The 21,604-nt window shown below is 41.1% G+C and overlaps 1 protein-coding gene across 5 annotated transcripts in view; it reads left to right on the forward strand.

Moving 5' to 3' along the window:
• Positions 1-21,604, forward strand: part of aopep (aminopeptidase O (putative)) — a 214,497-nt gene that overhangs the window by 82,435 nt on the left and 110,458 nt on the right. For all 5 annotated transcript variants that reach the window (XR_011889537.1, XM_072281633.1, XM_072281634.1 and 2 more), the window contains exons 7-8: positions 6,325-6,431; positions 21,285-21,387. Coding sequence is in view for 4 of the 5 variants with exons in the window: in XM_072281633.1 (XP_072137734.1) it covers positions 6,325-6,431; positions 21,285-21,387 (210 nt within the window). In the remaining variant the exon portion in view is untranslated. The remainder of the gene's footprint in view (positions 1-6,324; positions 6,432-21,284; positions 21,388-21,604) is intronic.

Raw genomic sequence — 21,604 nt, forward strand, 5'->3', positions numbered from 1 at the left:
TCTAAAAAAAGATATGCTGGCATTGGAGATGGTTCAGAGGAGATTCACAAGTCTGATTCTGGGAATGAAAGAGTTATGAGGAACATTTGATGGCTCTAGGTCTGAACTCGCTGGAATTTAGAAGGATGAGGGGGGATCTCATTGAAACCTTTTGAATGTTGAAAGGCCTAGACAGAGTAGATGTGGAAAGGATTTTTCCCATGGGGTGGGGGAGTCTAGGACAAGAGGGCACTACCTTAGATTAGAGGGGTGTCCATTTAAAACAGAGGTGCGGAGAAACTTCGTTAGCTAGAGGGTGGTGAATTTGTGGAATTTATTACCACAGGCAGCTGTGGAGACCAGGTTGTTGGTTGTACTTAAGGCAGAGTTTGATAGGTTCTTGATTGGACATGACATCAAAGGTTACAGGGAGAAGGTTGGGGAGTGGGTCTGAAGAGGGGAATAAAAGGATCAGCCACGATTGAATGGCAGAGCAGACTCGATGGGCCAAATGGCCTAATTCTGCTCTTAAGTCTTATGGTCATATACCTATCCACTGGGGCTTCCTTTCTCTGGGCCTGCCTTTCCTATCTCACCCTCCCCCATCTGGTTTCATCTCTACCTTCCCCTTGCTGTCTGCCTACTTTTTCCCTCTTGCCTGTTTCCACCTTTCACTCACCAACCTACCTGTCAGTTCCTTTCCCCAGCCAGACTCCAACCTAGCCCCACCAGACCATCGTGCCTCCCTTGTCTGGTTACACTTATCACCTGACATCCTTTATCTCTACCTTTTCCCTCTCCCTCCCCATCCCCATGTGGTTCCATCTAACCATGATCCCCCACTTTATTTGGTTCCACCTATTACCTACCAGCCCCTGTATCAACCCTTCCTTTTACCACTTTCTACTGGCCGTCTTCTTTCTTTATTCTCAGTCCTAATACAGGGCCCTGATCTGAAACTTTGACCATTTCTTTGCCCCAACAGATACTGCTTGACCCGCTGACTTTCTCTAGTAGTTTACTTTTAATTTAATTCCAACACCTGCCGTCTTTTCTGTCTCCATTTTTGATCACATAGTTTTTTGGTGTCTGAACTCAGTATTGAACTGACATTTGTGGCAGTCGGTCTCTTCTAGTTCCCTTTTTCGATTCATTCTGGCAAGCCAAAGCTGTTCTTTTCCATTTTCCTTTCTCCTTGATTCACTTTGTTTGGATTATCATTCAGGGACTGCATTATGAAATGTGCAGATGGAGTTAACTGAAACAAAATACTGATGGATTTTTATGGGGAGTGGGGTGATTTCTAGTATTTTATCAAGCAGACAGACATAAGAGCCTCAGGACATGCACCACCAGGTTCAAGAACAGTTCCTACCCCTCAACCACCAGGCTCTTGAACAATAGGGGATAACTACACTCACTTGCCCTATCATTGAAATGTTTCTAAAAACAATGATCTCACTTTAAGGACTCTTTATCTCATTATCTCATGTTCTTGTTGTTTATTGCTATTTATTTATATTTGCATTTGCACTGCTTGTTATCTTTTTCTGGTTCTGTTATAGTTACTATTCTATAGATTTGCTGAGTGTGCCCATAGGAAAATGGGCTTCAGGGTTTTATATGGTGGCATATATGTACTTTGATAATAAAATTTACCTTACTTTACATTTTGATCATTGTTCTTGTACCAGTTATAAAAAAAAAATTATAGAAGAAAAGATCATAGGTAAATTGGTTTGTTATTGTCCCATGTAACAAGGTATAGTGAAACACTTGACTTGCACACCGTACGTACAGATCAATTCATAACAAAGGTGCATTGAGGTAGTACAAGGTAAAACGATAACAGAGTGCAGCATAAAGTATAATATAGAGAAAGTGCAATGTGCATAGACAGTGAGGTGCAAGGTCACTGAGATCAGCAGTCCATCTTATTGTAATGAAGTAGCATTCAGTAGTCTTATAACAGTGAGACAGAAGTTGTCTTTGAGTCCCTAAGACCATAAGACATAGGAACAGAATTAGGCCATTTCATCATGGCTGATTTATGATCCCTCTCAACCCTATTCTCCTGCCTTCTGGCCCTAACTTTTGATACCCTTACTGGTCAAGAACCTGTCCTCCTCTGCTTTAAATATACACAATGACATAGCTTCCATAGCCATCTCTGGCAATGTATTCCATAGATTCACCACCCTCTGGCTAAATAATTTGTCAGTAAGTGCTATGAACCAGCTACCCAATGGGGATGGAGTATAAGAGAGAATGTTACGGGTAGGTGGGATCTTTGATTATGCTGGCTGGGTTTACTGAGGCACCGAGAAGGATGGACAGAGTCCATGGGGAGGAGGCTGGTTTCCGTGGTACGCTCAACTATGTGCACAGCTCTCTGCAGTTTCAGAACAGTTGCCAAGTCAAGCCATGATGCATCCAGAGAGGATATTTTCAATGAACATAGAAATGGAACAATACAGCATGGTTAAAGGCCCTTTGGCCCACAATGTTGTGCTGAACCAAGTAAAGTTGTAATCAAATGGCTAACTAATCTCTTCTGCCTACACAGTGTCCACAAAATTTCATTATCTTCACATTCATGTGCCTATCCAAACGTCTCTTGAAAGTCCCTAATGTTACTCCCTCTACCACTAACCCAGGTATTGGATTCCAGGCACCCACTACTGCCTGGGTTAGTGGAAGAGGGAGAAACATTTCCTTTGAAACTATCCTCTCTCACCTTAAATACATGCCCTCTGGTATTAGACATTTCAACCTTGGATAAAAGATACTATCTACTCTGTATGCCTCTCATAATCTTGTAAAACTCTATCAGATCTTCCCTTAGCCTTCGCCGCTCCAGTGAAAGCAACCCAAGTTTGTATAACCTCCTGTTATAGCACATGCCCTTTACTCCAGGCAGCATCTTGGTAAGCCTCTTCTCTGCAAAGTCTCACCATCCTTCCTATAATGGGGTGACCAGAACTGTATGCAGTACTCCAGATGCAGCTTAACTAGAGTTTTATAAAGCTGCAACATAACTTCCGGATTTTTGAGCTCAGTGTCTCAACTAATAAAGGCAAGAATGCCACATGCTTTCTTAATCACCTATCAACCTTTGTAGCCACTTTCAGTGAGCTATAAACTTGGACCCCAGGACCTCTCTGCGCATCAACTGTGTTAAGGGTCTTGCCATTAACAGTGTACTGTCTCTTTACGTTTGACCTACCAAGGTTCAACACTTCACATTTGGGTGGGTTAAACTCCATCTGTCATTTCTCTGCCCATATCTGCATTAACCTATATTCCATTGTATTCTTTACTAGTATTCTACACTATCCACAACACCACCAATTTTTGTATCATCTGCAAACTTACTGACCCATCCATCTACATTTTCATTCAGGATATTTATATATATATATATAGATAGATAGATATACTTTATTAATCCCGAGGGAAATTGGGTTTCGTTACAGCCACACCAACCAAGAATAGAGCATAAATATAGCAATACAAAAAACCACAACAATCAAACACCAAAATGCAAACTATGCCAGATGGAAAATAAGTCCAGGACCAGTCTATTGGCTCAGGGTGTCTGACCCTCCACGGGAGGAGCTGCACATTCGATGGCCACAGGCAGGAATGACCTCCCGTGCCGCCAAGTGTTGTATCACGGTGGAACGTGACTGAAGTCCAACAGTAAAAAGTTCAATGTCCAGTCTACAAACACGTTCCTCGATCGTAATATGCCCCGGATTGCACCATCCGTTGTTAGCCAGATCAGTAAGCACCCCACTCCTTCACGCCGCTTACCGCTCTCAGTGCACTTCCAGTCAGGCGGAACGGTATTACTCACTGAACTCCTCTTCTCCAAAAGTCTCCGTTGTCTCGACCCGGTCCTCTTTCCTCAGCTTTGTGATCCCCCTCTGTGTGTTTTCCTCCGGATTTCAGCAGGGGTGTCTGCCACTCTGTTCGCTAAGCTGACCGGAATTTGCTGGTCCGTGGAATACACAATGCGACCTTGTTTCTGTCCTGCGTGTCGGGATGTAACCATTTCCAGCGCTAAAGAAAACCCAAATAAAACTCTCTCTACCAGCATATTAGGGAGGGTGCAGCTTCGACGTGTTAGCGTGAGAAAAAAAATACAAAAAATAACGTAAATTAAAAAGTAAGAAGAAGAAAATAAAAGAATAGATCAGAACGGCTGTGCCAGGCTGTATGCACGACCGGCGCATGCGCACTAGCATCACAAACAGCAGAGGTCTCAGTACAGATCCCTGCAGAACACCACTAATCATAGATCTCCAGCTAGAATGAGTCCCTTCAACTACTACCCTCTGTCTTCTGTGGGCAAGCTAGTTCTGAACCTGCACAGGCAATTTACCATGGATCCCATGAGTCTTAATCTTCTGATGACCCTCATGAGGGACCTTGTCAAACACGTTATTAAAATCCATGGTGACAACATATAGAGCTGTACCTTCATCAAACACCCTTGTCACCTCATCAAAACACTTAATTTAGCTAGTAAAATACAACTTGTTCTGCACAAAGCCATGCTAGTTCTCCCTAATCAGGCCATGGTTTTCCAAATGCTCATAAATCTTATCCCAAAGAATTCTCTCCAGTAAGTTTCCTACCACTGAAGTGAGACTCACCAGTCTATATTTTCCAGGATTATCCCTATTTCCCTTTTAAAGAAAATGGTGCACCAATTGAAATTTGGTAAGAGTCAAAGAGGACATGCCAAATTTCATTAACCTCCTGAGGAAGTAGTGACGTTGGTAAGCATTCTTGGCTGTAGTGAATCAGAATCAGGTTTAATATTATTGACATATGTCATGAAATTTGTTGTTTTGTGGCAGCAATAAATTGCAATGCACAGTAATAAAAACAAATATCAATAAGAAGTATATATTTTTTTAGAAAATAAATTAAATAGATAGTGCAGAAAGAGAGGGAAAAAGCTACTGAGGAAGTGTTCATGGTTATATTGTCCAGTCAGAAATCTGATGGTGGAGGGAAAGAAGCTGTTCCTGAAATGTTAAGTGTGAACTTTTAGGCTCCTGTACCACCTCCTTGATGGCAGCAATGAGAAGAGGTCATGTCATAGGTGATGGGGGTCCCAAATGATGGATGTTGCCTTTTTGAGGCATTGCCTTTTGAAGGTGTCCTATATGCTAGGGACGCTAGTGCCCATGATGGAGTTGCCCATGTTTACAACTTCCTGCAGCCTTTTCCGAACCTGTGCACCAATGGTGATGCAACCAGTTAGGATGCCCTCCCTGGTACATCGTAGAAATTTGCGAGTGCTTTTGGTGAGACGCCAAACCTCCTCAAACTCTTAATGAAAGTATAGCTGCTGTTGTGCCTCCTTTGTAATAGCATCAATATGTTAGGCCCAGATTAGATCCTAGGAACTTGAAACTGATCACCTTTGCTCTACTGATTCCTCAATGAGGACTGGTGTGTGTTCCCTCAACTTCCCCTTCCTGAAGCCCACAATCAATTCCTTGGTCTTACTGACATTGAGTGCGAGGTTGTTGCTGTGACACCACTCAACTGGCTGATCTTTTTCGCTACTGTACGCCTCCTCCTCGCCATCTGAAATTCTGCCACCAATAGTTGTGTCATTGGCAAGTTTATAGATGGCGTTTGAGCTATGTCTAGCCACACAGTCGTGGGTGTAAAGAGAGTAGAGCAGTGGGCTAAGCTTGCATCCTTGACTTGCACCAGTGTTGATTGTCATTGAGGAGGAGATGTTATTTCCAATCCGCACAAACTATGGTCTCCCAGTGAGGAAGTTAAGGATTCAGTTGCAGAGACCCAGGTTTTGGAGCTTGTTGATTAGAACTGAGAGAATGATTGTGTTGAATCATGATTTAAAAATTATTAAGTCAGATATGGCAAATATATGTGGATAATGTAAGCACCAGTTAGAGGAGCAAACTAATCACAATATATTGCTTCCCAGAACACAAAATAAATCGTAGTGTCAATGTGGTTGGATCAGGACAGATCAGAGCAGATGTTCACTCCTAGGATCTCTCAACTTTCTCACCCTCAGCACCTTTGATGTAAGCAGGAGCATGTGCATTGTCTCCTTTCCTGAAATCAATGGCCAACTCTTTTGATTTTGCTGGCATTGATGGAAAGGTTGTTATTATATAATAACATCACTAGGCAGCAGCAGAAATGCTGAACTCTATGCCATTGGCAGATCATTATGCCATTTAGTATTCTAATACTGTTATTAGGAGTTCATTACTGCAGCTAATTTTCTTGCTTAATTTTGCAAGGCATGTGTTAGCTATCAAGTGTTCATTGACTACACTTCTCTAGCTGTCACAGGAAGCAATGCAAGAACAACAGCAACTAAGGTCCTTGCTGCGATGGAGAAGGCTCAGAGAAGAAATTCAGAACTCTGAAGAAGAATTGCAAGTTTTGAGGTGAGTGCAGGTACATTGCTCATGGGAGAGATAAGGGAATGCCTTAAATGAAGAGTAGGACTGCATTGAGTAATAGAAGAGCCTTGGCATACAAGTCCAAGGATCCCTGAAGATGACAGCACAGTAAAACGCTGAAGAAGGCGTATGGGATATTGGCCTTCATTAGCGTGGGCATAGAACATAAGGACAGGAAGGTTATGCTGCAGCTTTGTAAAAGCTTTGTTAAGCCACAACTAGAATACTGTGGGCAATTCTTGTTGCCACATTAGAGAAAGAATGAAATTGTATTGGAAAAAATGCAGAGGAGATTCATCAGGATGTGATCTGGATGAAATGTTTCAGATCTGGGGAAGGACAACTGATGAGGCTGCGTTTGATTACTTTATTTAGTTTTGGAATCAGAGCCACACAACATGGAAACAGCTTTTTTGGCCCACTGAGTCCAATCAAGCTCCCATTTACACCAATCATACATTAATCTCATTTTATTCTCCCCATTTTTCCATTGGGTCCCCAGATTCTATGATTCACTTGGACACTAGATGTAGTAACCCATGTAGGAACGGAGAATATGAAAACTCCATCGCCTGAAGTCAGGATGAAATTAATCCAGCATTGCTGTCGCTGTGAAGCAATGGCTTTACTAGCTGTGACACCGTGTTGCTGTAAATTCTGTCAATATACTACCTTAAATTCCTCAGACACTAACCAATGTTTCTATGAGTGTGGTTCCTACACTAAAATTTAACATCTCAAAACAGGGTCTACACAAAATCTACAGCTGCAATTTAATCATCACAATTCAAAAGGACAAAAAATTAAATTTCTCTGATAAGCTGAGAAAATTTCATATTAATGTCACTGAAATTCCATTGGGAAAATACATTAACTGTCTCAAAGTACACAACTGCATAGCACATCGTATTTAAATTCAGTGCTGAGAATTGCCCATACTTTCTTCATCACTGACGCTAAAGTAACAAATTATTAAACAAAAAAAGTGCAACATGTGCTTTCTTTTTTCTGGTACTTCAAAACCTTGGTTCTTTTCAATGACTGAACTCTCTTGCTTCATAATCATTGTCGTAGATGGAAGAACTTATTGAAATCTTAATAAGTTTTCAATAAGCTGGTCGAGAAAGGAATATAGACAGTATTGGCAAAAGCATAATTAAAATAAACATATACAGATTAAGGAAGTGGGAAAGAAGTTGCCAGATGTTTATGTAAAGCAGGAAATTATTTTGTGTTACTTTGATGGCGCCAGGACAAACTTTTTAATCCATTTTTGTGTGAAGAGGTATTCAAAATTATGAAACGTATAAACAGAGTTGATAGTACGAAACTTTCCCTTTCACAGAGATGTCAAAAACTGGAGGAGATAGGTTTAGGGTAAGTGAGAAAAGGATTAGAGAGGATCTGATGAAGAATTTTATCACCCAGATGATGGTGGAATATGGAATGTACACTCTGAGTAAGTGTTGGAAGCAGGTATTCTGTTAATGTTTAACATGTATCTGGATGAGAACTTGAATTGCCAAATCGTAGAGGTCTAGGAACCAAGTGTTGGTAAATTGGATTAATGCAAAGAGGTAATTGATCTTTAACATAGACTTGGTAGGCTGAGTGGCCTGTTTCTGTGCTTTGGTATTTTGCCTTTTTTGACATTATTGTTTTCTTACCTTATAACATGATTTTAGGTTTGTAGTACAATAACAAGAAACATGCATTTGAACAAGACAGTCCAAGTCTCCTGCTATTTGATTGTAGTCATAATGTAGTTGCCTGTTAAGTATCATGGTAATGTTCAGTTTTAATCTGAATATGTTCCAGAAGTTTGACACACTTCATATTCTTAATGTACACAAATTCCAGACCAATGTGATATATTAGTTTGGCTTGGCTAAATCCTCTCTGGATTCCAGTTAAAAATTCTTTGGGCTCTGAGTTGTAAACTCTTGCGTAACTACTGCATTTTTGAGCTGCTTTTAAGTAAGTGATGTAGCTAGAATTTATCATTTTGCTTGAGCTATTTGCTCTTTGGCAATATTTTTATGTTGTGTTTCTTTCTTGAAATATTTATTTCTCCTTAACATTGTTAAGTTTTAAACTCAGCCAGCTCCATCATGGGCACTAGCCTCCCCAGCATCCAGGACACCTTCAAAAGGCGATGCTTCAAAAAGATGGCTCCATCATTACGGTCCCACATCACCCAGTACATGCTCCCTTCTTATTGTTACCATCAAGGAGGAGGTATAGGAGCCTGAAGATACATACTGTACTCACTGCTTCAGGAACTGCTTCTTCCCCTCCGCCATCAGATTTCTGAATGGGCAATGAACACTACCTCACTAGTTTTTCCCTCTCTTTATGTACTAGTTATTTAATTTAATTTTATTTTTTATATCTACTTGTAACTTGTAATTTTTATTATTATGTATTGCTATGTACTACTGCCATAAAATAAATGTCATAACATATGCTAGTGGTATTAAAACTAATTCAGATTCTTACTCTGATTCTCATTAACATTGTAGAGATTTTCCCGCACAGTAGGAAGTAATTTAGTGTTTTCTTGTTCTGTCACAGCATGTCATTTCCCAGCTGGAGCAGTATAAAACTAAATCCACTATTGTGTACATCCCCATAGTTCTGCTTCATTATTTGTTACTTTGCCTCTGTATTTTTTCCCTTAAAAGGCATAATATTTCATGCCTCAACCACCGACTTCCCAAAGCATTCCATTCTGCAGCAACTCTCCACGTTGGAAACAAGTTCTTACTTAATTAGCATTCTGTTTGTCTATGTTCAATGAGATTGTTCCAGTTTTTTGAATCTCCACACAGATTCTCATTTCTGCTCTTAATTTGTTGATTCCATGCTAAATAGGCTTTCAAGGTCTATAACAGGGCACTTAAAAGTACATACTATTACCTAAGTATTGCATTGATTTAATATTGCTTCATCTTAACAATGATTTTAATCCCTTTTTGTAAAAAAAACTGATTTATAGATCTTCTTTCACATGCCTTCACTTTCAGAGAGTTATGTTTTTAAAACCAAAGGCATCTGTGCTTTTTCACCTTCCTTGTTATCTTCCCCAAAGCAAATATCTTTGTTACCCACATTAAATTGGAGCTATCGTTTGTTCTTCTGTTCAGTTTACCAATCTATATATTCCTGTAACATCTTAGGGATGGAAATTTTAGTTGCTAGTATTAGTTGTACCTGTTGTCTTTTGCGTTATTTTTCAGTGTTTGTTTCAGTTGACTTCACTGTGAGAGAATATCAGGAAGCAGGTACGATTGGTGCACATTGTTGTAGCATCAAATTAATACTACTGACAAAAAAACTAACATATACATAGTCATAGTCATACTTTATTAATCCCTGGGGAAATTGGTTTTCATTACAGTTGCTCCATAAATAATAAATAGTAATAGAACCATAAATAGTTAAATAGTAATATGTAAATTATGCCAGTAAATTATGAAATAAGTCCAGGACCAGCCTATTGGCTCAGGGTGTCTGACCCTCCAAGGGAGGAGTTGTAAAGTTTGATGGCCACAGGCAGGAATGACTTCCTATGACGCTCTGTGTTGCATCTCGGTGGAATGAGTCTCTGGCTGAATGTACTCCTGTGCCCACCCAGTACATTATGTAGTGGATGGGAGACATTGACCAAGATGGCATGCAAGTTAGACAGCATCCTCTTTTCAGACACCACCGTGAGAGAGTCCAGTTCCATCCCCACAACATCACTGGCCTTACGAATGAGTTTGTTGATTCTGTTGGTGTCTGCCACCCTCAGCCTGCTGCCCCAGCACACAACAGCAAACATGATAGCACTGGCCACCGCAGACTCGTAGAACATCCTTAGCATCGTCCGGCAGATGTTAAAGGACCTCCGTCTCCTCAGGAAATAGAGACGGCTCTGACCCTTCCTGTAGACAGCCTCAGTGTTCTTTGACCAGTCCAGTTTATTGCCAATTTGTACCCCCAGGTATTTGTAATCCTCCGCCATGTCCACATTGACCCCCTGGATGGAAACAGTGGTCACCGGTACCTTAGCTCTGCTCAGTTCTACCACCAGCTCCTTAGTCTTCACATTAAGCTGCAGATAATTCTGCTCACACCATATGACAAAGTTTCCTACCGTAGCCCTGTACTCAGCCTCATCTCCCTTGCTGATGCATCCAACTATGGCAGAGTCATTCGAAAACTTCTGAAGGTGACAAGACTCTGTGAAGTAGTTGAAGTCTGAGGTGTAAATGGTGAAGAGAAAGGGAGACAAGACAGTCCCCTGTGGAGCCCAGTGCTGCTGATCACTCTGTTGGACACACAGTGTTGCAAGCACACGTACTGTGGTCTGCCAGTCAGGTAATCAAGAATCCATGACACCAGGGAAGCATCCACCTGCATCGCTGTCAGCTTCTCCCCCAGCAGAGCAGGGTGGATGGTGTTGAACGCACTGGAGAAGTCAAAAAACATGACCCTCACAGTGCTCGCTGGCTTGTCCAGATGGGCGTAGACACGGTTCAGCAGGAAGACGATGGCATCCTCAACTCCTAGTCGGGGCTGGTAGGCGAACTGGAGGGGATCTAAGTGTGGCCTGACCATAGTCCAGAGCAGCTCCAGAACAAGTCTCTCCAGGGTCTTCATGATGTGGGAGGTCAATGCCACCGGTCTGTAGTCATTGAGGCCGCTGGGGCGCGGCGTCTTCGGCACAGGGACGAGGCAGGACGTCTTCCACAATACAGGAACCCTCTGGAGCCTCAGGCTCAGGTTGAATACATGGTGAGATACTCCACATAGCTGAGGGGCACAGGCTTTGAGCACCCTGGTACGGACACCATTTGGTCCTGCAGCCTTGCTTGGGTAGAGTTGTTTCAGCTGTCTTCTCACCTGTTCAGCTGTGAAACCCACCATGGTGGTTTTTTGTGGAGAAGGGGTATAGTCATGAGAGCAGGGTGGGGGACTGTGAGGAGGGGTAGGAGGGGAGCGTGGAATATGTGTTGGTTGGGGGCCGACAACAGATACCACTTAGCATGTGAAGTTTAGCGAGCTTTTTGTTTGCATCCGCAGCAGATGTTGAGTTAGTCGTCCCTGTTCTAAGGCCAAGTCCTTGAAATACCAAGAAAATACTAACTCTGGGGTCTATTTCTTATGGCTCTTCCCTAATCTGAGCAACATCCATTTAACTTAACTCATTATTTCCTGCTTAGCAATCAACTTTGTCTCCGTTGCTACATCTGCCTTCATAACATATGGCAAATAAGACTTTTATAAGGCAGATCACACTTTGGCTTCTGAAAATACATTACATCTTTTGTAATCACTTTTTCTATTGGGTTTGTGGTCACTTCAAACAAACTGATTAATTTTTGCATTTCATTTTAACTGTGTACTGCCTGAATATTTCCTCTTGGTGACAAATATGCTACTGATGCATTCATCAGTCTAACAGGGATGCTACCACTGCATCATTAATTCTTTTGCACCATTATAAAAGTCAGTAGACTTGTTGCATGCAACTCTGTGATCTGTGTTTTTATGCTGATTCTGGATGGCACTCTGTATAAATGCAGATACTAGTTTTTTCTGCAATAAATTTAATCTGTGGGGTTTAAGGAATATAGCAATCATTCATCCTTGAAAATGTTCTATTAAACCTCAGAAGTCTGAGTGAAGAGGGTCTATGATTCGAAGTATTTGGATAGCAATTTCCTCCTCCATTATCTGCTACTGATTTTGTCCTGTTTTACTGCCAGCTCACCTGTTACTCCAGCTTCCTTGTCAGATATGTGTGGTGCCACATTGCAGAGAAAAAGTAAAGGAGTATATGTGAGATGCAACTTTCCTCTGATGATGTGTACACCAGTTGAGCTTCATTTGGTAGAGCAGGTGAAGGACATTTTTTTCCGATGTTAAACCAATTTAAAACCCCTTCAACTGTAACTGAATGACTGTTATGCAATTGTTCTAAGTATAGGCTTTGATCTGTTGGAAGACTTATATTTTCCCCTGTCTGTCCTGCAGGAGATAAGAATATTGAATGATTCCCATGTTTCAGCATGCTGTCTATGTTGTGGATAATTGTCTCACTGTGACTCATGCCAGTGCAGTCGATGAAAAGGAAAAGCAATCAAATGTGAATTAAGGGAAATTATATGATTGCTGCTTAATGGCAGTGTAAAATATTGGTGGTGGTGGTAGGGTGGTGGTGGGGGGGGGCGGTGGTGACATAATTAATTCTCAGTTCATTGCTGAGGAGTGGAGATAGTTTTGCCAGATCTCCAACCAAGATACACTTCTCATGGGACTCTAATTTTAATGTGAGGCTAAGGAGGTTATTTCTAGAAATGTCATGATTTTATCCAGATGTTATAGTTTCATCTGTGTAAAATAGGAGTGCATGATTACTAGGGAATATTTGTAAGTAATAGAAATGATTTTAAGAACAGATTGAAAGATTAACTTTCTGTATCATCTTCGGCAGTATTTTTGATTACTGTTTTTCACTCCATGTCTAATGTTACAATTTGCATCATAGAGCTGCTTAGATTCTACAGCAGTGTTGTACAACGAGGCCTCGAAATTTGGATGCGTAGCTCTTTAGTTTCAGCTCAATGCATGTGAAAACTGATATTGCATCTCTGGACTGGAATGCAGTTACCATTGTTTCTCAGGTCAAATAGTGCTCCTTAAGAAATTTAACCTGGCTTTTATGTTTCTGAGGTAAGCTTTTGCCTTTGACAAGTTTTTGCCACCTCACAGGTACCCATAAAAACACCATTCTCAGTGCAATGTCAGTGAAGTTGGGTCATATTGCAGTAGTATAGGTCAGGCTGTACAGAGTATTGCATACAGTTCTGGTTGCTCCATTAGAGGAAGGATGTGGAGGGTTTTGAGAGGCTTCAGAAGAGCTTTGCTAGGATACTGTTTGTATTTGAGGGTATTAGCTACGTATATGAGGTGAGGTTGTACAAACTTGAATTTTTTTTCTCTGGAGCATCGGAGGCTGAAGGGAGATCTGAAAAAAGTTTACAAAATTATGAGAGGTGTAGGGAGGGTAGTTAGGCAGAATCTTTTACGCAGGGTAGGAATGTCAAATACTAGAAGGCAGTTCACATCTGGTGATCACAGGAATGCCCACAGGAATGTGTTCGCCTGTCATTTGGGCATAATGACAGGCAAACACATTCCTGTGGGCGTCGAAAAAAATTCTTGCCCTACGCTTCTAAATATAGATTGTGCCAAGTATCTAATTTTTGGAGCAAGTAGGAAGAAAGACAGTAAGCTCATCTTTTGCTACATTGTATGCAAGCTGTAAATTAGGTTTGGAATGTATATACAATGGTGCTAGAAAGTTTGTGAACCCTGGATAAAGAGAATCCAATTAAATGGTGATTAGTGGTTGGCATCCAACTATCTCGAAGGACAGTGGGTGATGATGATCATCATCACAAGCCTGAGTGGAAGTTATGGAGATTCTGAGATGCCCAGTCATCAAGATCTCCTTCACGGCCTCACCAGTGTAGTCCAAAGGAAAGCTAATGAAGCAATACGTTTGGCACCAGCTTGGCTGCAGGAGCTGCCGGGAGCATGTTCAATGACGTCCAGCCACCTTAGGGGCTCCACTCCGGATTTGCTGTCTGGCTTTACTCCTGTAGCTTTTGTCTGTCCTGAGGCTGCCCACAAGGCAGTGTGGCTATTTACCCATAGCTGGGGACCTGGTCATGAGCACCAGGGTGCGTCTGTGCACCATTGGGCCTGCGTGCTACACATGCGGGGGCCAGACCTCCTCCCTGTCCTCTGTAGTTCAGCCTGAGTCTGAGAGGAGTTCAGTTTCTGTGTGTCACCAGCGAGGAGGCACTACATGAGGCTCGCTGTTGGAGATGTACTAGCAGGGAGAGATCTACGCACTCAGCTCTCCTTTTCATGAGACTGTTAGCCAGCAGTGGAAGCTGAAAATGAGAGCAACAAACACTACCCACTGCACCACCACACTAGACGCATCACAACAACCATTTTGACCCAAATAAATAAATAACGCAAAAACATTATTTATTTATTGCAAAAATGATTCAATATTACATGTATTTGTTGGAAAAGGTATGTGAACCTTTGCTTTCAGTAACTTGTGTGACCCCTTGTACAGCAATAACTTTAACCAGGTGTTTCCAGTAATAGTTGATCAGTCCTGCACATCGGCTTGGAGGAATTTTAGGCCATTCCTTCTTACAAAACTGCTTCAACTCTGGGATGTTGGTGGGCTTCTTTGCATGAACTGCTTGCTTCAGGTCCTTCCACAACATTTTAATAGGATTAATGTCAGGACTTTGACTCAGCCATTCCAAAATATGAATTTTCTTCTTTTTAAACCATTCTGTTGTTGATCTACTCTTGTCTTTCAGATCATTGTCTTGTTGTGTTATCCAACTTCTATCAAGCTTCAGGTGATGGACTGCTACCCTGACATTCTCCTGTAAAATGTCTTGATACAATTTTTAATTCATTGTTCCCTCAATGATTGCAAGCTGTCCTGGCCCTGAGACAGCAAAGCAGCCCCAAACCATGATGCTCCTTCCACCATGCTTCACAGTTTGGATGAGGTTTTGGTGTTGGTATGTAGTGCCATTTTTCCTCCAAACATAGCAATATGCATTTTGGCTGAAAAATTACACTTATGTCTCATCTGTCCACAAAACGTTGTCCCAGAAGTGTTGTAGAACATCCAGGTGGTCCTTTGCAAACTTGAGATGTGCAGCAAATTTTTTGTTTTGGAGTAGTTTCCTTTCCTCCGTGGCATCCTTCCATGAACGCGGGAATAAAAAGGATCCTTGTCTAGTTGGCTGCCAGTGACTAGTGGTGTTCCATAGGGGTCGGTGCTGGGACCACTTCTTTTTATGCTGTATACAAAAGATTTAGATGATGAAATAGATGTCTTTGTTGCCAAGTTTGCAGATGATATGAACATCGGTGGAGGGGCAGGTAGTGTTGAGGAAACAGGTAGGACGCAGAAGGACTTAGACAGATTAGGAGAATGGGCAAGAAAATGGCAAATTAAATATAATGTTGGAAAATGCATGGTAGTAGAGATATATGTGCGGACTATTTTCCAAGCAGGGAGAAAATCCAAAAATCTGAGATGCAAAGGGACGTGGGAATCCTTGTGCAGAACATCCTAAAGGTTAACATGCAGGTTGAGTTGGTGGTGAGGAAGGCAAATGCAATGTTAGCATTCATTTCAAGAGGTCTAGAATAGAAGAGCAGGGATGTGATGCTGAGGCTTTATAAGGCACTGGTGAGCCTCACCTTGAGTATTGTATCCAGTTTTGGGCTCCTCATCTTAGAAGAGATGTGCTGGCATTGGAGAGGGTCCAGAGGAGGTTCACAAGGATGATTCCAGGATTGAAAGGGTTATCATACAAGGAACATTTGTTGACTATGGGTCCGTACTCACTGGAATTCAGAAGGATGAGGGGGGATCTCATTGAAACCTTTCGAATGTTGAAAGGCCTAGACAGAGTAGATGAGGAAAGGATGTTTCCCATGGTGGGAGAGTCCAGGACAAGAGGGCACAGACTCAGGATAGAGGGGCGTCCATTCAAAACAGATATGCGGAGACATTTCTTTAGCCAAAGGGTGGTGAATTTGTGGAATTTGTTGCCATGTGCAGCTGTAGAGGCCAGGTTGTTGGATGTTTTTAAGCACAGATTGATAAGTTCTTGATTGGACATGGCATCAAAGGTTACAGGGGGAAGGCTGGAAAATGGGGTTGAGGAGGAGGAAAACAAAAAGGATCAGCCATGATTGAATGACGGAGCAGACTCGATGGGACAAATGACCTAATTCTGCTCCCATGTCTTATGGTCTAACACCACTTTTGTTCAGTGTTTTTCTTATAGTGGATACATGAACAGAGACAGCTCTGGTTGCTCCATTAGCAAGTTCTAGAGATCTCTGCAGGTCTTTTGCTGTTACCCTTGGGTTCTTTTTCACCTCCTTCATTGTGCTCTTGGTAAGATCTTTGCAGGATACCCACTCCTGGGAGAGTAACAACAGTACTGGGTTTCCTCCATTTGTAGATAGTTTCTCTTACTGTGGACTGATGAACACTCAGGTCTTTAGAAATGCTTTTGTAGCCCTTTCTAGCTTCATGCATCTCTGTAATTCTTCTAAATCCTTCTAAGGTCCTCTGAAAGTTGGTTTGATCGAGGCATGGTACACTAAACAGATCTTTCTTGAGAAGAGCAGGTTCTGTCAGGAACCTGACTTTGTGTATCTTTTTTACAGGTCAAGGCAGCTGTACAACCCACGCCTCCAATCTCAACTCATTGATTGGAACACCTGACTCCAAATAGCTTTTGTTGAAGGCATTACCCTGGTGGTTCACATACTTTTTCCAACAAACACCATGTAATATTGGATCATTTTTCTCAATAACTAAATGAACAAGTATAATGTTTTTATGTTATTATTTATTTGGGTTCTCGATCTAGTTTTAGGACTTACGTGAAGATCTGGTCATTTAGGTCATATTTATGTGGAAATAGAGAAAATTCTACAGGGTTCACAGACTTTCTAGCACCACTGTACATAAGTGTATGAAGTGTATTTAGTGAGGTTGGTTAGTGGCAGATACAACTGCAGGGGAGATAGAGAAGAGGAAAATAGAGAATTACCAGTTATGATTATAGGAAATCTTTTTTCAGGATTTCCTTGGCATCGGGAATGACTTGCTTAAAGTTCAATTTTGTGAGTTATGAGGAGGTCAGAGAGGTTGGATCTACAAATGTTTCCATGGATGGGGCAGGAGGTGGACATTTGGATAGTATGCCAGTGCCGTAGTGCTTTTACTGCATATACTGAGCTACTGTGTTAATCAGTACCACTCCAAATCCTCATTCTCTGCTGTTGAGTGCTTATAGACCTGAGATACTCATGAATGGTAGTGTATTTGGACATTTGTAAGGAGACATTGAGCATATCCTTGTATCTTTTCCTATGTACATCTGGTATCTCTTATGATAAAAACATGAAACGGAGTGGCTGCTTTGGAAGTCTGGTGTCAATGTGGCATGATTGTTGTAATCAATTGAGATCAGCTAGAGCCTCACTACTGTTGATGTGTCTTGGGAAAGGACACTGATGCTAGTTAGCTTGTCCTCTTTGTGAATTTGGAGGAATCTGTGGAGATAGAGTTGATGGTGCATTTCCAGTCCCTTGAAGTGTTTCCTTCAGTTGTCCAGGTTTTAGAGATCACTGCTTCCCAGCAGACAGTGAATTTGGGGTCTTAGTCGTCAAATGTCCTTTCCCTCATTTGACCAATATTATGCTGGGGCACACAAGGTAGTGGTAATTTTCATCCTTGATATCTGCCTTCACCGAGAGATGCTGAGATATAGGAATTAGTCAACATTTTCTATGATAATGCTGAAAACCTTTATGAGCAGAGGCTAGTGTGGTGAAGCATTGGAAGGCTATTGAAGGAGCTTTGCCTTGTCAATATTGAGCACTGGACCCCACCTCGCTTAGGCTCACAGCTCCAGAGACTCAGGTTTGATTCTGACCTTGAATGCTTTCTGTTAAGTTTTGTGACTTCAAAACATTAAACTAATTCAAAGGAAAACAAGAGAGCCGAGAGATGCAAGTCAAACTTCATTCTTTACTTCAAGTGAGGTGCATGCTTATCTCGTGTTAGCATCATGACATATGCAATTCACATATTTTTACATATAGCCTCTGAATTATTTAATGAACAAAAATGCTTAAACAATATATTTACAATATTACTCAAATATTACTGAAATTTTAAAAATACAACCCTTCTCCATGCTTAGTTATTAACTCTAACTCAACAGAGAATGCATCTAATATACTATATAATGCAACTATTATACCGAATTCCACAGCATAGTGAAGTTTTAAATTGTCCCATTCAGGCCTAATGATTTAATCACTGTGGAAGCATTCGTATTTATGTGGGATAACATCTTTCCTGAAAATGGGGGTCACTCTGCTTGTCAGGTGAGATTTGTGGCTGTGAAATAATCTCAGGTTCTGGGGCCTCCTCTGTGGTGGCTGTAGGAGTTGACTCTGGGACTGTAGGGAGTGGTGCTGATAGTTCTGGACACCTTCTCCTTTTCTCGGCTTTCTCTCTGGAACTACTTTGATCCTTGCTTCTCTCCTTGTTCTGCCTTCTTCCCCTCTCTTTATCCCACTTTTTCTTTCTCACATTCCTTCTCACCTTCACACCATTTTCTTTCTTGCTCATGTTCTTTCTTTCTATATCCTCTCTCCTTTTCAACTTATCTTTCTTGTTCTCACCTTCCTTCTTCCAAGGATGTGCATCTTGATCTTGGGAAGATGCATTTAGTTCACTGAAGTATCCTGTTGCTCCCTTTACAATCTGATCTCTCCTCTTGATTTCCTCATCTACAACATCATCTGACGAATTCCCTGTTTTCGTATCTCCGTTGACTCCTTTCTTTTTGGCCTTCCATTAATCCAGCTGGGCTTTGGTCTTTGCATCTACTTTTACAAGCAGCTTTTTTGTCTCCCACTTGAAGTTCATGCAATAACCTTAGTGCACACAGATTTGAACATGTCTGTCTTTCCAATGTAGTCAGCCATTTCTGCTCTGATTTCATGATTATTATCACCAGGTACTTACTCTTCAGGAACTCATGAATTCATCCATTTTCTACTTTTTTTAAAAACATGACTGAATCTACACATGATGGGCTGTTTTTCTTTTATTTGCTGTTGCCCCTGACACCCTGACACAGTGGTATCAAGAAAACAACCTCTCCCTCAATGTCGCAAAAACAAAGGAGCTGGTTGTGGACCACAAGAGGAACGGAGGCAGTCTAACCCCTTATTGACAGCAGTGGACCTGGGGTTAAGAGGGCGAACAGCTTTAAGTTTCTCGGCATAAACATCACCGAGGGCTTCACTTAGTCTATGCATACCGGCTGTGTGGTGAAAAATGCACGGCAGTGCCTCTTTTACCTTAGGTGGTTGAGGAAGTTTGGTATGGCCCCCAAATTCTAAGAACCTTCTACAGGGGCACAATTGAGAGCATTCTGATTGACTGCATCACTGCCTGGTATGGGAACTGTACTTCTCTCAATCGCAGGACTCTGCAGAGAGTGGTGCGGACAGCCCAGCGCATCTGTAGATGTGAACTTCTCACTATTCAGGACATTTACAAAGACAGGTGTGTAAAAAGGCCCGAAGGTTCATTGAAACCCGAGTCACCCCAACCACAAACTGTTCCAGCTGCTACCTTCTGGGAAACAGTACCACGGCATAAAAACCAGGACCAACAGGCTCCGGGACAGTTTCTTCCACCAGGCCATCAGAGTGATTAATTCATGCTGATACAATTGTATTTCTATGTTATATTGGAAGTCCTGTTGTACATACTGTTTATTGTAAATTACTATAAATTGCATATTGCACATTTAGACTGAGATGTAACATAAAGATTTTTACTCATGTATATGAAGGATGTAAATAATAAAGTCAATTCCATTCATTTCCATTCAATTCCTTGCTGCGCTTCAACAGGTTGGTAGCTGTCTCGGGTTTGTTTTAAAAGTACCTCGTCACCAATCATATATTTTATGACTTAAAAACATTAAACTAATTTAAACGAAAGCGAGAGAGCTGAGAGATGCAAGTCTGACCGTTCTTTAAGCGAGTTGCACACTTTCACGTGGTAGTCTGATGATGTATGCAGTTCACGTATTTTTACATATAACCTGTAATAAATAATTTAAACAAAAAAGAGTGCTTAATTAAACAACATATTTACAATATTACTCTAATATACTGAAATATTAAATACACACCACACTCCATTACTGCGTGAGTTTATTTTGGATGTCCCAGTTTCTTCCCACAACCCAAGATATGCTTATATGTTAATTGGGTACTGTAAATAACCCCATTAGAATAACTACATTTCCAAGGAACCAAAAGGGGAGTAATTAATCTATTTTATATCCTTGCTGGGCAAGAGAAAAAGATAGGAATTACTGAGATATTTGATATAATCTTGTGATTATCCATTAATGAGGTAGTTGTGATTTTTTTTTAATTTATACCTTGTTTAAAACACGGACGGTAGTTTAATATTTGTGGTTGGCAACTTTTAGAAACAATAATCCACAAAGGAATTGATAATCACTTGGACTAATATGGTCTAATAGAGGAAATCCAACACCAATTTATTTCTGTAAGTTTTGCTTGCCTGACTTATTTGAGCATTTTTTGTTTATCTAAATGAGGCAGATAAATACAGGGCAGTTAATGTGCTTATGGACTTCCAAATGCCATTTTTGATAAAGAACTATTCATTAGGCTTTTAGATAAAATCTGTGACTCTTTCTCAAGTTTAGTATCTGCACTGCCTTTTTTGTATGTGTTTATTAGAAACTCAGTTTTGTGGAGTGCCATTTCAATCTCTGCATTGGGACAAAACTTGGAAAGAATTATCACAGAAATGTCAGGATTCACAGACTCCTCTTGTATTATGACTCTCACTGCAATTCTCCCACTTATTTTCTCTTACATGCCCATTAATATTCTCTAATTTTTCCACTACTCACCTTATGTACAAACCACTTATCCTGGCAGGAGGTTTTTTTTGGTAAAACTTCACCCACAGGCAACCCTGGAGCTGTGTGGGAGCACCATTAATTGCTGTGCCTCTGTGCCACCGTATGATTGAGGCTCCTACAATCACAACCAGTTTTCTGCCAGCTTGTAGACTTTTAACAGAATTTGTAGCTAACTATACTTTAGGCGATTTAATTTTTACGAGACTGTTTAATTATACAGGCCTAACAAGGAGAACACAGGAGAAGTGAACAGCACCAGTGCAACAATCATCAAACATGGTCGAAATCCAGGAAAAGTCTTTATGCAAGTTCATTACTTAAAGGCAAGAGCTTCCTTTTAAGTATATACAGTACAATTATAAAGTTAACTTGGACTTATTTCCTGGCAACTTGCTGTAATTTAGTGAACAATCATTCTTCCAATGGAGATGAAAGAATAAATATTGGGGTACCTCACCTCCAAGGTTTTTCTGGCTTCACCTGAGAGCTAAATGAATTCACTTTGTACAAAGTTCATTGGATTGTGGAACTCAGCCATTA

Source organism: Mobula birostris, chromosome 17, assembly GCF_030028105.1.
Source record: "Mobula birostris isolate sMobBir1 chromosome 17, sMobBir1.hap1, whole genome shotgun sequence".
In the NCBI taxonomy this organism is placed as follows: domain Eukaryota; kingdom Metazoa; phylum Chordata; class Chondrichthyes; order Myliobatiformes; family Myliobatidae; genus Mobula; species Mobula birostris.